This window comes from Culex pipiens, chromosome 1 (genome assembly GCF_016801865.2).
Source record: "Culex pipiens pallens isolate TS chromosome 1, TS_CPP_V2, whole genome shotgun sequence".
In the NCBI taxonomy this organism is placed as follows: Eukaryota; Metazoa; Arthropoda; class Insecta; order Diptera; family Culicidae; genus Culex; species Culex pipiens.
This window is the reverse complement of record NC_068937.1, coordinates 25,030,325-25,047,348: the sequence shown is the minus strand read 5'-3', so window position 1 is coordinate 25,047,348 and position 17,024 is coordinate 25,030,325. Positions and strand designations below refer to the sequence as shown.

Below are 17,024 nucleotides of genomic sequence, written 5' to 3'. Positions count from 1 at the left end.
TGCCGTTACACTCTTAACCGCAGATATTCATTTTGAGTTTAACAAACTTCCACCATACTTTTTTCAGTGGGGTAGTTCGCTGAAAACTCTAGAATTTCGTGATTATCCGCTTAAACATGTCAGACAAGCTTGTCAAATTCATAAATTCAGCGATTGTCTATCGTCTGATAGAGTTGTGCCAATAAATCAGCCACCGCCAGCCTTTCGACAGGAGTCACAGCTGAGCAACTTTAGTATAATGGAACGGCTTGTAGTAACGACTCAACAACAGCAACATTGCTTCCAAGGTGATCAACGAGGAAGTCTCGTTGTGGAATGCGGTCCACGGCTCTTGATACAAGCCTCACGCTTAGTAGAAAGAGCTGCTACTACTACAGGGTGGTAGTCGGGTGAGGAGGGGTGCAAGAAGACAAATGATTGTAATTCAAGGATGCGAACGCCATGATGAGGTCTGTTTGTTTACAAGTTGAGCACCTTAAACGCTCCGGTAGTCTCTCGATCGTTAATATTAAGCGACCCGCTAAACGGTCATAAATTTTGTACGAGACCGGCGTGGGTCGGCGAAGATTCCTTGCCGTTTCAAGCTTTACGGGTCATTTGTGACCCAATGGTCAGCAAGGGTTTGACTAGTCACAACGTGACAATCTGAGAGAAAATTTGCCTCCGAGGATGACACACTTTGCAGGGGAACGATCGCGAAGAGATGGCACTTGACGTCTTGACGAGAACCGGTTCGTGTCCGGTGGAACAAGTGGCTTTTTTGTAGTAGCCGCCGCCGCCGCCGCAGAGAAGAATGTAGCGAAATGGCAACACGTGGCATTTTCATTCAGGGATCGCCAAAGGCCCTAGGGAAGAAACTGTGGATGAACGGGTTGCTGTGGACGCGATCGTGACTCGATCGACGGGTTCTGGTTCCAATGGACTGGGTAGAGTAAACAAACTAATTGAAATCAACTCTGCTTTGACAGGACGTTACCTTTTGCATGCATTGTCTTGGTTGCGTTCTATGCACCAATGTAAACAATGCTAAAGGTAAGGTAGCTGTCAAAGCAGTAAAAGTGAAAAACTCTAATGAAATTTACACATTTATCATAACTTACCCTAATGTCCCCGCAATCATACCGCTAATGAAGCCATATCGGCCACATGAAATGGAGCCAAATTGAATAACTGTACACCCTTGCGAGATAATTGTCTCCGCCGAAGTGATCACATCCTGGAGGGGCCGCACCTCCCAAGAAACTATATCTTATTTATCACTTCATCATTTTTCAATTTACCAAATTGTCCTTCATTATGACCGTTTTCTCTCCCATTGGACGCTGCAGACCTCGATGCGCCGGAACCGTTCGATTACGCCACACCCAGGTCATCCCGGAGAACCGTGGACATCTCAGCCGTCACCCAGATGCGGAGTGGCACGCGATCGCGCGCGCGCGAAAAAAAGTGCCTAACTGTAAATTTGTGTGTAGCTTCGTCTTCTTCTTCGTTGGGTGAAGATCATTCTGCTTGACCGTTTGGTGTGTCAAAAAAAAGAAGCAAAACAACAAACAAAAATAAACTCGCGGAGACGTTACCTGAAGGCGAAGAAAATATTAACGAGATGATTTATTCGTTTCTTTTCTCTCTTTTCTTGACTCTTTCTTCCATTTTTTTTTCTATGCTGCGCACTTCGGTTGGATCTGCGAGGAGTGTTCCGTACCATAGACCGATATTCCCTTTGACAGATGCATCTGTCAAAATGCGCACCAAGGTGATCGAATCTAAAGGTGATTCTGTCAAAAAGAGAGGTTTTTGTCTGGAATATCCGTCTATGTCGGAACATTTTCGGAGGAGTCGCGACGCGACATCGTCAACGAAATCCGAAAGTTGAATATTAAGTTTTTTTTTCTTTCGTTATTATGCCTGTTATTTGGTTTTATACTTTTGTTTGATTGTTTTCGAGGGTGGGGGCCATTTCGCGAATTTGTGGAACCACTTTCTCGGATCTCTTTTATTTGGCTTCTGTTTCTGTCCATTTTCGGCTCGGTTGTTTCCTGAAGAGGCAATACGGCGATCGTTTATGTCATTTAGTGTTAATTGTTTTGACATTCGTTGATTTTGATTTTGTGTTCCGTCTGGGGGTGGATGATCGCAGTGGTGATGCTGGACGTTCCGGATGAGGTAATTGCTGGATGGAACGTGCTAATTACTTTGTTCTCGTTTTTTTGCAGCTGACCTTTGGCCGATCTAACCTTTGCTTTCAGCTATTGTTTACTAAAATGTGCCAGTTTGCCCCAGTCCATATTGAAATTTGCCCATAGATGTCCTTCATGGCGGTGCTAATTCTTGGTTTCGTTTTTTTCCACACCGGGCCTGCTGGACTCTCAGGTTTGGTTCTCGAATAGGCGCGCAAAATGGCGCCGCGAGGAGAAGTTGCGTTCGCAGAAGCGGCTGATCAACCAGGTCGGCTCGAACGGGTCCCAGCCGGGAATGGCCTCTACTATATGTTCGCCGTCAGCAACGAAGATCTACAACTCGGAGTACGACAACCCGTACGCGGCGGCCGCGGCCGCTGCCCAGCCTACGTCGGACTGCTACAGTTCTATATCGAATTCGGTCGGGCTGATGTCCGGCCAGCCGCCACGTGACAACTACCAGTACTTGCTGTCCGACTCGCTTCATTCGCTGAGCATGCCTTACTCGTTCCATCACCGGCTACCCTGCAGTTCGCCCTCCAGCGTGCAACCCATGGATCTGAACACCCACTCGGCGGCGTCGGCAGCTGCGGCCGCTGCAGCCGCCTCGGCGTACAGCCAGTCGATCAGCATGACGGACCTTTCCCAGATGACGCCGTCGAGTGCGGCGGCGGTGGCTGCCGCAGGACTGCCACCGCCGCCACGCCATCTACCGATCATAACCAGCTCGATCGCCGCCAATCCGTCGGCCGGCAACAGCGATCTGGACTCCGGAAGCGGCGCCGGGCACTACATTACGAGGCTTGAATAGTCATTAAGTCAGCCGCTGCCGTTGACCCATCCACATCATCCCCATCACCACCTTCACCAGCACCAACTCCAGCAACAGCAGCAGCAGCAGATGACCCCACCCAACTCTATCTCGGGCCCGCCGGCCGCCCATCAATCGCTAGCTCCGATAGAGTTGACAGCCCACCAGCCGCCACCGAGCGATATGGAAGGATGATGATGAGACTGAGACGCAGATGGCTCTAGTTCGGCCGTAGACGCGAGTATTCAGCTGTCAAACCGCCGCAGCGTTAGCAGTCTAGAATATCGGTCTATGCGCTAACGCTCTAGTTCAGCAACATAAAAACCCTCTCGACTGACGGTTGTTTCGTGAATTGTGATATTGTAATACGTTAATTAGCACACATTTTAATAAAAAAAAGAATAAAAGCAACAATATACCGAAGACATAACGATAGAAGGCAGATGTTGAAAAGGGGCGGATTGTGAATCCGCCCGATGTCCCTACACACACACAGTCACACATAGTGTAGCAGTAGCACCATAAAAATGTATGGTTTTAAGGCGCGAGTTATAGATAGACCCCAGAGTTACGAGGTTTGCAAACGGAATCACACGAACATAGTTGTAGACTTTATTATAATTGATGGAATACGATTGATTCAAAAGAATACAGCTGCATGCTCGCCTATGCAAGAAAATAAACAAAAAACAAGATGAAATAATAATCAAACTCTATGTATATGTACTAGCAAACAAACAAAACAAGTTAATTCAACAAACTGTGTAAGAAACTACTCTTGTAAAACGGAGAAAACCGGAAACGAATTTTGACAAATAAAGAAATATGCCAACGCGCGAAAGCGCGAAAAAGAAATATGTGATTTGTGGCAAAAGAAGGAAGCAAACACACAAACAAAAAAAAACAAGATCGGAAATCGTCTTTTCATTCAGTATTGTTTTGCGGTTTGCACCTTTTGTTTACCCCTCCTTGACGCGACTGCGTCGCGGCTTTTGACAGAAGAGCAATTCTCTACGAAATCCGTCTTTTTTCTGAAATTTATTTTTGTATCATTTTTTTCTGTGTAGTCCTTATCCATACCTACAACTTTGCCGAAGACACCAAATCGATCAAAAAATTCCTTCAAAAGATACAGATTTTTGAATTTTCATATATCATTTTTGTATGGACAACTGCCAAATTTGTGTGGAAAATTATATGGACAAACTAATGATGCAAAATGGCTCCTTTGGGCATACCGAAGGCACCAAAAAAGTTACAGCCGGATTAAAAAATACAAAAAAAAAATCGAATGACCGAAATCTGAGAAATTGCTCAGATGCGTTGCGATCCCATCAAAAAAGCAAACAAACGCGCTCGCTTATCTTTTTCCGCTCAAGATATCTTTTCCGCAATGTCACTGAGGGCGCTGCGCGCCCCGCCTACTCAATCTGTCAAACTCTGCGTGCTTTATTAAATAATTTTGATATTTTTTCCCCCTTTTTCAACGCGCTCGCGATAATGCGTCGAACTTGGATTGAGTAAGTTAAAAAGACATTAAAACGTCAATTTTTTTCATTTCTGTGGAGCAGTCGCGCTGCGCGCGATTCGTTCCCATAACTCTTTGTGTTGCGTGTGTTTGTCTGTGTGTTCGTTCGTTATTATATTTTATGTTTTTACGGCACATTCCGACGCGTAAAGACTCTTTTTCGGTAATTTATGGCTTAATTGTAGTGCTTTGACACGATCGTAAAATCTGATTTGGTTTATTTTGTTTGGCCCCGTCAGACCTCGCTTTCGTAGGTACAATATTTTCGGGCCTTTTTTAATTGTGTTTCTTTTCAAAAGATAAGTGCATTGTTTATTTATTTGTTTTTGCACGATATGACACATTCATTGCCATGCGCGCTTTGATCGTTAAATGTGATTGTTTCCTTTGTTTCGAGCTTGTCATTTTGAGCATACTGTCATATTTTAGTTGCAAAACTGACCACACGCGGCGTGTGTTGATAGTTTAATTTGTCGGCAGATCATTCTTTGTTTTTATTGCACTTAAATCAAAACCGTCTACCAAAGGTGCGTTGACAACTAGATGGTTCTTGTAAAGAGTAACAGATGGATTTTTTCTTAAAAATGCTCAATGATTAACATCTATTTGTCTGTGTTTATGTTTAGATTATGTATTTCAAAACAAAAAGTGACAGGTGTACCCAGTCACGGCGTTCTGGGAGGATTCTAGCAGAGTTCTAACAGAGGAGTATATTCTAGCAGTATTCTAGCAGAAATGTTCCACCATTCTAGCAGGATTCTGCCAGAATCAGCTCTGCTAGAACATTTCGTTACTGGGTATTGCCATCAAATTTCCGCGTGTCTAGAATGTCAGTCTATGATACACACAAGAAAGATTTCTGCTCTAAATTAAGTAGTTCAGCAGTATTATTTCTGCATTTGAATCAGTGAATCTGAATTCGCTAATTGGAATGACTGACAGCTGTCAAAAGCACGAAACTATGTGCTCGGAATTCGACGAACAAAGTGGTCGAAATGTAAACATTTGTTTGACAACTCGGTTTTGAAAAATGAGCGCATTTTTATTCGATTTATTTACATTTCAAACCCATTGTTATAACTGTCCGTTTGGATATCAAAACAATGTAAATGGTCCAAAGACGAAATGTAAACAAACAATGCTTTCTGCTCATTTCTAATGAAGCAATGTGCAAACACTATCGTGTGTAGGATGCACTTATTGTTTGCGCTTGAAAAGTTCAATTCGAGCAAAACAATCTTAAAAGGTTCCATCAATGACTGGAGTGCGTTCAAGAATTTGTTTTGCATGATGACCACCAGATCAACGCATTCGTGAACGTGCTCCAGTATTAAATTGTTTTGTTTGCAAAGTGTATGTTGTTTGAATTGTTTATCTTTTTTGTAGACATTATAAGATATGAGTTATTTAAAAAAAAAATTGTTAGTGTTTTTTAGAACGCACCCCGCTTTTTACGAGTAGCATTTCTCAAATCTGAGAACGTATCCCATCATTCGCAAATACCTAAACTCTGCTTTCTCCTCATTTCAGATCGACCTCCCCCCTCGTAACATGACCCAACTGAGTTAGAATCAACCCAGCGCAATGTCAAGCTCCTCCAGCGGCTACTCCGGATCTCCCGGACCCGCGGGTCTTGGCCACATGTCAACGCTGGGTCGCCAGCAGCAGCATCACCAACAACAACAGCAGTCCCACATCCTACCCGGTTCGCTGAACGTGGTGGCCGTTGCCGGACTGGGAAATCCGCACCCTTCGGGAACGAATGCGTTCCTGCCATCGACGATGGTACTTCCTTCGGAAGTCAGCAACAACAGTGCTAGTGGATTAACCGGTGGCTGCGGGGCATCCCGCAACATCATCTCCAGCCCGATCCAGGTCGGAAGTGGGCCCTCGAAGGGACTGCTGAACGGGCCCGGGCAGAACAATTGCTTCCTGAACTGTGCCGTGCAGGTGAGTCCGACATGCATTAATTGAAAGGGGAAAGGTATACATTTCCGTTCTTCTCACGCGGAAGCACCAATAGCTCGGAAAGGGGCAGTTATGGGTCCACTTGAAGGGGGGAAGGGTTGCCGGTATTGGATTTGCACGTTTGCTGCGCTACCTTCTCTTACGAGAAGGAGGAAGCAACGTGAGCGTGTGTGTTGAGTCTTCAGGTATTGTGTTACAAGTGCGGAGTGCGACTCTTGGAAAGCATTGAAATCTGTTTTGCATGCGATTTCGTGCAGTGTTCCCACCTTTATTCATCAATCTTGATCAGTTTGACACATTGACGCTATCAATTTTGGGGAATCAGCTTGATTCTGAATACGATCAACTGATGAAAAAAAAAATAAGATCAATAAAGTCGAGATGACCTTAGGACTTCCTACCTTTTTCAACTCGATCGTGCTTCTTGTTTTATAACCAAACGTCACCCAGACGGCTGGGGACTCACGTGTGAAGACGGGGGAGGATTCGAGACCGCAAGTCCAAGACACCCCCCGTCCAAAGAAGCCGAACCAACGAGGGCATATCAAGCAACCGATTCCCACGGTTGGTAATTAAATAATAATGCATTCAGCACCAGCAGCCACCGCTCATGTGAATATTTTCGCTTCCCCTCTTCGAGTTTGCTGGCAAAGGTGATGTTTTTACATGCAGTTTGAGCCTAAGCCCCGGCGCACATTATACTAGCGCTACGCCACTATAAATAAGATCATGCCGTCAGATGGCAGCACCAGCAACAACAAAAGACGCACCTGATCCTCCGCGAAAGCGAAAAGAACTCCAGAAACGTCAACCGAGCGTGACGCGCCGCCGCCGCCGGTCTTGGGCGTCCCGCTTCGGTGACTTCGAAGTTCTCAGATTAATATTCATAAATTTCACGAATAAAAAGAAAGTTGAAAGAACTTTTCCAAGATTCTCACCGACAAGTCTTGCTTTTTAAGCGGATTTTATTTATGGCGAGTTGTAAATTAGAATTCAGAACACTTTGCAGCACAGGTTAACTCTCACGATCGGGTGGATTTCGGTTAGCGTGTAGCGTGCTGTCAATCAGATCGTGCAACGTTGACGTTTTGCCGTGGTTCCAAATCTCGCCACCAACTTGGCGATCGTAGATAACAAATCAAGAAAAACGTAATCGTTTCCAATGAAAACGATTTGCGCTCGAGAATCGCAGCATGCTTTGTTTATCGAGCCAACATATGGCCCAAACGTGACCACGTTTAAGGTAAACATGCTGAAGTGCCTTTTGTCTTGCCGGCACGGCCCTTTCGAACCATAATTGAGTGACAGCTAATTGCCGGAGCAGTAGCAGAAGCACATCACAAAAGTGGTTCGGAACAGATGGTGGTGGCGCTACGGCGAATTGGACCGGTCACGAAATTGTTAGAAAGGGTCAAGATTGTGGAGATTTTGTGCTGGAAAGGGACGTTGCTGTCAGATTTCAGGTTGTTGTAAAAAGGTGGGACGTTGAATTTTTGTTGACATTTTCAAACAGAACCACCCTAGTTCACAGCGTAATCAATGTTTATGTTTACTCACGCACTTCTAGAACCATGCGCCGCGTTGGACACGATCCAGTTGGAGTAATCAGAAAAAAAACAGGAATTTGTACAAACAGAACATCTGGCCCCGAGTTAGAACAGGCATAACAATTCCAACAAGACTGGGATAGGACGTGTGTGTCCGAGGGGAATAACAAGAAAATACCAAACGTAAACATGACCAGCGGTAACGGTAGGAACAACAACAACAACAACAACAATAAAGGTACAGGGATAGAACGTAATGAACAACAAGTTGTTAAACGCCACGACCGAAGCAATTGTTTTCCGTATGGAAAGCAAATAATGCAGACATGATTGGAAAAAGTAATCAGCGTTGGCAGTTGAAGATGTAAACGGCGTTATGGTGGACGTCAATTTGACAGCTGTTTTGTCGGTTGGTTAGTCTAGAATGTTAGTCTATGGTGCTTTCTTGCACACAAAGTAATAACTAAACCAAATGTGAGTTTTGGGTAAATTTTACTCAATTTTCATTCAATTCTGATTGAAATCTGACATTTGTCACACTTACTCGTTCCAAAGTAGATTTCTACTCTAAGTTGAGTAGTTCCAAAGCAAGAATTTTAATCATAACAAAAACAAGTCGTCAATCCCTCTTGATCCAATCATTTTTAATTGGAAGCTTCAAATCAGGACCCCGAAGCGCGTGAGAACCCCCAATTAGAGGATCGATTGTTCGCTGTCCAATTTGCATCGTTACTCTTCTAGTCAAAACTGATTAGATCCTAGCGACTTCCATCCACGGGGTGGGTAAATTTATGTTCCTACCGGACCATTACACAATTAGACACACCTTTTGTTCTTGAAAACGACGACGACAACGCATTAGGGTTCACCATTTTCCCATGTTTTCTTGCAAGACGAAGAAAAGAAGCAGTCTAGTTTTTTTTTTGCAGAAAACCCGAGCCTTTTATTTCGCCATCAGGCCATAAACTCTTCATTTTCACATGTTGTTTTATTCATTTACTGCATCACTTAATTTTCCGCGTTTTGTTCCGAGTTGGCGATCTTCTGCCACGTCAGGAATTAATCTCCAGCAATCTTGAAAGCGAAATTAGCCTTTTTCGAGCACGAAAGACTCTTGAGAACGTAAGCCGAAAGCGCAGCGGGCGAAAATTAAGCTCGTATAAAATTTTTCGAATAAATCATCCGATGCTTAAAAGCTGCTGCTGCCTCAGCAGCAGTAAATAATTATTCATTCTTGCTCGAATTAAGGTTCTACAACCTCCGTGCAGCTTGAGATACGTATGCACCTGCAGCCTTAACGTACCGTGCCGGTGGCAGATTATGCGATTACATCGTTAATTTATCAGTCTAATAAGGATGGGCTTCGGGAGGGGTCTCCACTCTTAACTTTGAGACTTTTAATAATGAAACAGATGTTAGTTTCTTTCAAATGAGTTAGTTTTAGGGTTTTAACCCAAAATTAGGTCTTATTACGTCAGCGTGCAAGGTTTTTGTTTGGTAAACAAACAGCTGTCACTTTTGTAAATCTACACGCACAACCCAAATTACTTAGTTGTGACCAATCAGAACCTACTCATGAATGAGTAAGTGGGGCAGATGTCAATTTTGAGTAAATTCTTTCAGAATTCAACGAAAACAATGTGAAAATTACCTAATCTTACAAATCTCCCACCTACTTATTTTTGAGTAGGTTACGTTATGAAGAAAACTGCATTTATCATTTCTCGCTTACTTTTCTGTTGTTTTGAAAAAAGTACTCAGGATTTGTAAGCGACAAATCTTAATTTCAAGCTTAACAATGTAAAAGGACCACAACAAAGTTTAAACAAACATACTGTTTGTTTACAATTCTGTTTTACATTTGTTTCCATTTTTCTACATCGAGCAACTTTAAGTTGATGTTTTCATTTCTCATTTTGACAGGCTTCCAACTTGCACGCTCATCGATATTTAGTCATTTTCGTGTTTAAAGTCCTTAAAAATGCTAATTTCGTTCAAAACAAATTTCCCAAAAAAAAAAACCGGGCACGTGTGCCCTGTCGAAAATGGTCCTCTTCCACCTGAACGGGGCAGGTGCGTCCGGGCTTGCACAGGTTATCATTTTCTGCGCCGGGCGGGCTGCCGGGTTGCCATTTTTCCAATTACTGTGTGTGTTTCAACCACATTTTGGGCGCACGTTTTCGGGGTGTCAATGAATCCGCAGCTAATTTGCTGTTTTGATGGCGAGAGCAGGTTTTTTGGAGGGAAAAACGCACCTTTATGGTTGTTGTTTATCTTTATGAGAACTCATTAATCGGTAAATTGGGGGCAGCTGACTTGTCAAATTGAGGTGAATATGGTGCTTTTCGAGGGTACAGTACAGCATTTGAACCATGTGAGGCAATCAATATTCATAATGCAACTTCAGTTTGAAGCAATTTGTCCGAATCGAAAATGTTGCAATTTGCAATATTTTTGTACATTCTAATTATGATTACTACTATCAAACTGGTAGAGCAATTTTTCAGCTCTTCCGAATAATAAAATGTTAGTTCCAACACTAGCCGCAACTGACAATGATGGCGCCACCAAGAAAGCTTCGACATCTCTACACTCTAATTCTCGTTTCATTAAATTTTGTGTTCGACTCATCTAGTTACGAAGTAGTGCAACAGATGTCGCTAGTGGGCAAACCAAATTGTCAAAAAAAAATGTCAACCTTCAAGTCCATTTGTCTGTGCAAAACCGCACATCTCCTGAATGGAATTTCTTCAACCTTGAAACCGCTAACAGGCACAACAGCAGCAACAAGTTAACAACAGCACACATAAAAGGGTACAAAAAGCCCGGCTTAATTAAGTGAGCGCTCTTCGCCGCCGCAACTGCAATTGATGTCGGCGGCTTGTCGGACGGCTTGCACACATCCAGGTGGGGGAACTGTACCGGCTCATGGCGCGCGGCTCAGCTTGGCGTTAATTAACCGGCGTGGAACCTGACAACAGGGAAGATGGATTTAAAGAAAAAAAAGAGCTTGCTGGTTCCCGGTTTCTGGAATTTGGAACACATTCAAAGATCTCAAAAGTTTTTTTAAAATGATTATTTTCTTGTCAGTGTGTAGGAATGACAACAAACTGCTGTCAAATTCGGTCCCGATATGATTGAAATACACTCTTGCGTAAGTTTACGTCAAATTCGAGCAAATTCAAAGCTCTCAAAAGTTTTTTTTAAATATGACTATTTTTTTGTCAGTGTGTAGGAATGACAACAAACTGCTGTCAAATTCGGTCTCGATATGATTGCAATACACTCTTGCGTAAGCTGACGTCTATTTGTCTGCGACTTATGCTTTGCAATCGCAGAAGATCTGAAGATACCGACCGTAGCGTTCATCTTTTTTATAAATTGAGTCGTGTGACCGTGCGAGAACCTTCGTGGTGTAAAAATCTCGAATATGGCTTCTCCACGCAATTTTATTTTCAATCAGCAACAATTTATTTCAACTGATTAAATGCTACTCTAGTGTGTTCTACTAAAAATCTTTCAAGTATAGATAAACGAACAAGAAATTTGTTTTTATCTTATTGCTAAAAAAACGAGTAGCTACATAATGCGCCGTATCTGACAATGGTGGCGCCACCATCATTTGACAAAATTTGACAGATTGCGTTAGTTTTCAACAGAATTCGATTCATCAAAAATCATATCAATTTGTCTGTGGCTTAAGGTCAACCCCGACGTTCATCCTGACGAACCGGCAGCTGCAGGAAATTAGGGATTGAAATCGGGGAAGGTTGAAGAAAACAAAAACTTCCGAAAGCGACGCTCAAGGTTGAATTAGCGGGTCGGACTAATCGCTTCTTGGAACGAGCGGCTAAATCGGGATTGGTTTTTTTTTGTTGTGTGTTTAATCAGTGGTTCGATAATAACAGGTGGTAGCAGTTTTCGAGGGGGGGGGGGGGGGGAATGATTTCTTCGAAACGAAAAGATTTCGGATTTAAGCAAATTTAGTGAAAGGATATTTTTCATGATTTTTTTGTTTTCATAATGAGTCTACGTCAAACCAGACTTTCTCAGAAATAAGTAAAATTTACCCAGATTTCAGTGAAAATAATCCTTATGTGACAATTGTTCCATTCTGATTACACTCTCATTCAAAATCACTCAGTTTTTTTCTCAAGAACCGAACCTACTCTTAAATGAGTAAGTGTAAATACACTGTTTTTGAACACAAAATTGCTTATTACTTTGAGAAAAGTGGCTTGCCAGATTTTTCCCAGTGTTTTTGCCAGATTTTTTTCTCTTCAGACCTGGTAACCCTGTGTACGATAGATAGTAAATAAAACTTATAGATTCAAAATGAGCGTTCAAGTTCATCCTTCTTCTTTTGAAGCCAAACGTCACATTTTGATGTGTTTCACTCAAAAATTAACGAAAATTGGTATAAATTCATCCACATTAAAGTGAAATTCTCCCAAAGCTGAAGTTTGGCCACCTAACTCCCTAGGCAAACGTCAAACTAAATCAACTTGTGGTTGGATCTTTTCCGGAAGAGTTCCAGCAACAAATTTGTTTGGTTTGACGTTTGCTGAGGAAGACGAAAAAGTGACGTAAATCTCTACGTGCATCTGTCAACATGTGAGACAATTTAAAAACTTGGAGGTTATAAAATCTGACAGGTTCACGTTGGATTCGGTATTTTGAACTTTAATAAAAATCACTCAAACCTCATAAATCAGTTGTCAAACTCCACGCACGATCAAAATCACTCAGTTTTCGTCTAAATCGAACCTACATAGGAATGAGTAAATGGGACATCTGTCAGATTTGAGTGAATTTCACTCAGAATGCAACAAAAACTGAGTGATGATCACCCAGATCTGATTGAAATTCGGAAATAGACGGGGTTGAAATGTAAACATCAGTCTGACAACTAGGGGAAATATACCCATTTTAATCACTCTAAGCCGTTCGACCAATTCTCATAACTTTTGCCGTTTTCCGCTATTAAATCATCATTTTTATATGTATCAACAATGGAGAGTTGCTTGCTCACTTTCATTTGAGCTATTTATTACGTTGGAACAGTCAAAAACACTTTATAAAAGCTGTAATTCATGATCAAAGTGCTGATAGGCCGATAATAGAAATAGGCTGAGAAAGGGTATATTTCCCCTAGTTATGACATTTGAGTGCTTTTATTTTAAATTCGTCTAGTAATCTGATCATAATATTTACATTTTTTGAAGAAGTGGAAAGCCACACCATCACTACTGTCAAAAAAGTAAATATTATCATCGGGTTACTAGATGAATACAATCAAAGGAGTGAAATTAGAGTTAGCGAATCCGCTCGAAATTGTCTTTTCATAACGGAGTCAAAAGTTATGCCAAATGTTATGAAATTGAATTTTACTTTCTCGCGCTGTCAAATATTTTGACGACGCGTTTAATTTCACCAAAATCTTATCAATCGCAATCTAACGCAACCTGTCAAAAGATGCGATAAGCGTCGCGCTCCGTCAAACAGTTTGATTACGCGTGCTTTAATGGCATTTACGTCCAATTTGATTTACTATCTTCGAATCTTACGGCTTGTCTACGAAAAAAATATCGCTTTTCAACCCTCAGCGGTACGCAGCTCGTTAAGCCGTGGCTCGTTTTCCGGACGTGACTTTAACACATGACTTCTTCAAAGTTTGAAACTCGATGAAAGGCAGATCATCCAAGCTACGTGCAACAACTTCTTCTTTTTTCCATCTCGCTCGATTGTTCTACAATGCTCAACACAGAAAACCTAAAAAAACACAATCTACCGCTAATTACCAAAACATGTTCGCCGGGTCGTCCGTTGATTTTGACAGATTACATTATATTCACGGCGCGAACCCCCTTAATGGCGGCTGTTTCCCCCTTTTCCCTTAAGGTTCGTGGTTCTCACGACACTCTCCAAAATTATTATTGTTGCTATTAATAACCCTTCCCCCCTTCCCATCTTGATCTTCGTCACGGAGTTCTAACGACTTAACGGGTTCTACAGATAAAGCTCACCCTTGCACCTTAAGCCTTAAGATTGTACGGCTATTGACCATCCGAAATTGAGCCGGACTCCCAACGAAACAAATGGATCTTTAATTACCAATTTCCCATGGGGTACACGCCACTGACGCAGTGACACCTGGTGGCAAAAAGCACGAACCAACGCTTTTGACAGCTTGGCCGCCAACTTCGATTGGATTAAGATCGCTACTCGTTAATGAGATTCTAGGAGGGCCTTTCATCGCCGCAGATCGAAGAGCTTCCGTCCGCTTTCCCTGTACAACAAGTGGTCGTCCGGTCCGGTCCGTACAAGCAAATCTTGACGAACGACTTTACCAAATGACCACATCACCGACCGGAATAAATTGTCTACGGTTGAGGTGATTTTCCCAAGTGTGGCACACAGCGGTAATCAGCACCCGAGAGGGTTCTTCAGCAGGTGCCAGCAGGCGACACGCTGACAGCTACACGTCACTCGCGGCGGAAACAAAGATGGCGCTGCGCGTGATAGCGTGCCTTTTTACCTATGGGTCCGGTGACCCCTTTGGGTCGGGTTCGTCGCTCGACTTCTTCGCTGGCGATTATATTTATGTAGTTAATCCAATTTTCCTTCTTTTTCAGGGAAAATCTTTATTTCATTAGGGTGAGATGGGAAGAGGCTTCCTGCCTCGTGTCCGGCAGACGTGCCGGGTTTGGGATCAGGGAGAAACAAAAGCATGGCACTCTGTGATTACTGCTGGAAGAGTTGGGTTCGTCGCTTGAAAGAGGGGTCTTTTGTTTCCGGTTGAAGTGGACGTTCTTGCCGGGAGATTACACGTTTTGAAAATGGAACTTAATTCGATGTTCTAGCCGGTGATTTTAAATTAGGTGATCATGTAAAGGTTATTTGATTACTGTTTGTGGGAAAACTTGAAGAAGTTCCCAACTTTTTCAGAACTGCTGATCAAGCGACCACTCCATACAAAATGTCCTTGTCTCCAACCTATTTGCATGGCAAGAGCATTACCGTAAATGCCATAAATGGTTTTAAATAAACACTTTGACTTAATCATAAGAACCCGCAGCGCGCACGACAGCCGCCCAATGCAAATCGACCCTGTCGCAAGCCTAGCAATTAACATAATAATTCTGTGCCGTGGGATAGGAGCCTGCAAATTGCATAATCAATAATTTCCGTTTTTTGCTGCCTCCTTGCCCCCCTTAACGCCAACAAACACATCAGGCAGGTTTCATTACTTGGGGACCGCATTTTTTACCCCTTCTACAGCGAGTTGGGACTGTAATTGAGCCCGGCTGTGTTGGGTTTCTTGGGTTTAGATCACCACCGCGGCGCGTCATGACTCCTTAAAGTCAGCAGCCATAGAGTGGGTTTTAAGACACAACACCACAACAACAAAATGATGAAAAATTCGAAAATGTGTCAAATAAGTTAGACAATGACTTACTGGGACTACTTACCTGACAATTTTTGCTAACCTTTTAATCTATTGCTAAGGCTGGTACAAATTTTAATTAATGTTCTTGTCGTCACCCCCATTCAAAGTTAACTCGAAAAATCAGGGGGCAAAAAAATATTTTTTTCAAAAAACATCAAAATTTCAAAGAAAATTTAAGTGCAATCAGCTGAAACCTTTTTAAATGCTTTCCCCTGCATTCAGAATCATTTTTAGCAATTTTTGTTTTGTTTCAAAAATCATTTGAATTTTTGAATATTTTCGATGATTAGTATCGCAAAAAGATTTTTCCGCTAAAATTGTTGTTTTCGTCTTACATTTTTGGAAACTAATGATTGCAAAACAACTGAACTTGTTTAAAATGTATTTTAAAACACTTTTTACATTCATATGTTGAGACAGTGGCTTGTTTTTTAAATTTTTATTTTTTTTTTAATTTTTTGATGCTTTTTGAGTTTCGCTGAAAAATCAAAAATGGAATTTAGCACCTAGAAAAATGCGATTTTTCTACGACTGACTAATTATGATTTAAATTTTCTAATAAAGTTTGTCATAGCTGTAGGAAAAAATAGTTTAAAAGCTGAACTTGCTAACAAATTTGAGCAAACGGAAAAAGACCAATTTGACTCTGTTAAGGAGGTATTACACTACATCAACAATTTTCTTTATCATTTTTTTTCAGTTTGCCTGCCAGTTAATCTTGTTTGGTAAAGCATTCAACTGCTATAATTTTGGCTCTTTTGTGATTTTGGCAAAAAATTGTTTGACAACCAGACAGTACAGTATATTTGAAACAAAATTTATGTAGAGTAATATCGTCGCAAGTAAAAGGTTCTCAAAGAAAAATGGCATTAAATACATAGTTTTCACAAATTTAAACTTTTCACAAATTACAAATGAAAAAAACCTTGAAAGTTGGAAATAATTGGGCAATTCATCGAACTAGACTATTTCAAATGGTAGGCTTGAATTCAACAAAAAAGTAATGAAAAGAGTTCAACGCTAGCAAAATTGATACTATTTATAGTATGTTAAAAAATTATACGAAATGGGTATACAACAATGCAAAATGTTGTGTAGATTTTCTCTACATCAGAACCTTGAAGTTCATTTTCACAAAATATTTGTTTACAGACTATTTTTAATAAATTGCAATTTGGTATCAAATGGCGCCACATTTTGTATAGATTTGCATACACATGAGTTTTAAGTGTTAGATACTTTAATTTTCACAAAATACCGTTTTGTCAATGCCCGAATTTGAATTTTCCGCAAAAAAACTCTCATCTTTTGAAAATCTTTACAACATTTAGCGTCGTTTGATACCTTTATTTCATTTTATTAAAAAGTAAGTTTCAAAAATACGTTTTTTTTTCGTGGAATATTTTTTTTCAGTAAAAAATGTAATGTAGTGATATTGACAATTCTTAAAAAATCACATTTTCAAAAAAAAAAATGGTCAAAGCTTCCAAACCACAACAAAATATTATCAGCGTTTAAAAAAAAACAACAAAATTTTCACTAA

General features: G+C 41.4%; 2 protein-coding genes across 2 annotated transcripts in view; both read left to right on the top strand.

Moving 5' to 3' along the window:
* LOC120414518 (uncharacterized) overlaps positions 1-17,024 on the top strand; it is a 233,335-nt gene that overhangs the window by 41,087 nt on the left and 175,224 nt on the right. The window contains exon 2 of the mRNA XM_052706362.1: positions 6,047-6,466. Coding sequence (XP_052562322.1) covers positions 6,101-6,466 — 366 coding nt within the window. The 5' untranslated portion in view covers positions 6,047-6,100. The remainder of the gene's footprint in view (positions 1-6,046; positions 6,467-17,024) is intronic.
* Positions 1,780-3,898, top strand: LOC120430626 (paired box protein 6 homolog). The gene is made up of 2 exons (XM_039595720.2): positions 1,780-2,163; positions 2,371-3,898. The coding sequence occupies exons 1-2, from the start codon at positions 2,128-2,130 to the stop codon at positions 2,986-2,988; spliced, it is 654 nt and encodes a 217-aa protein (XP_039451654.1). The 5' UTR covers positions 1,780-2,127; the 3' UTR covers positions 2,989-3,898.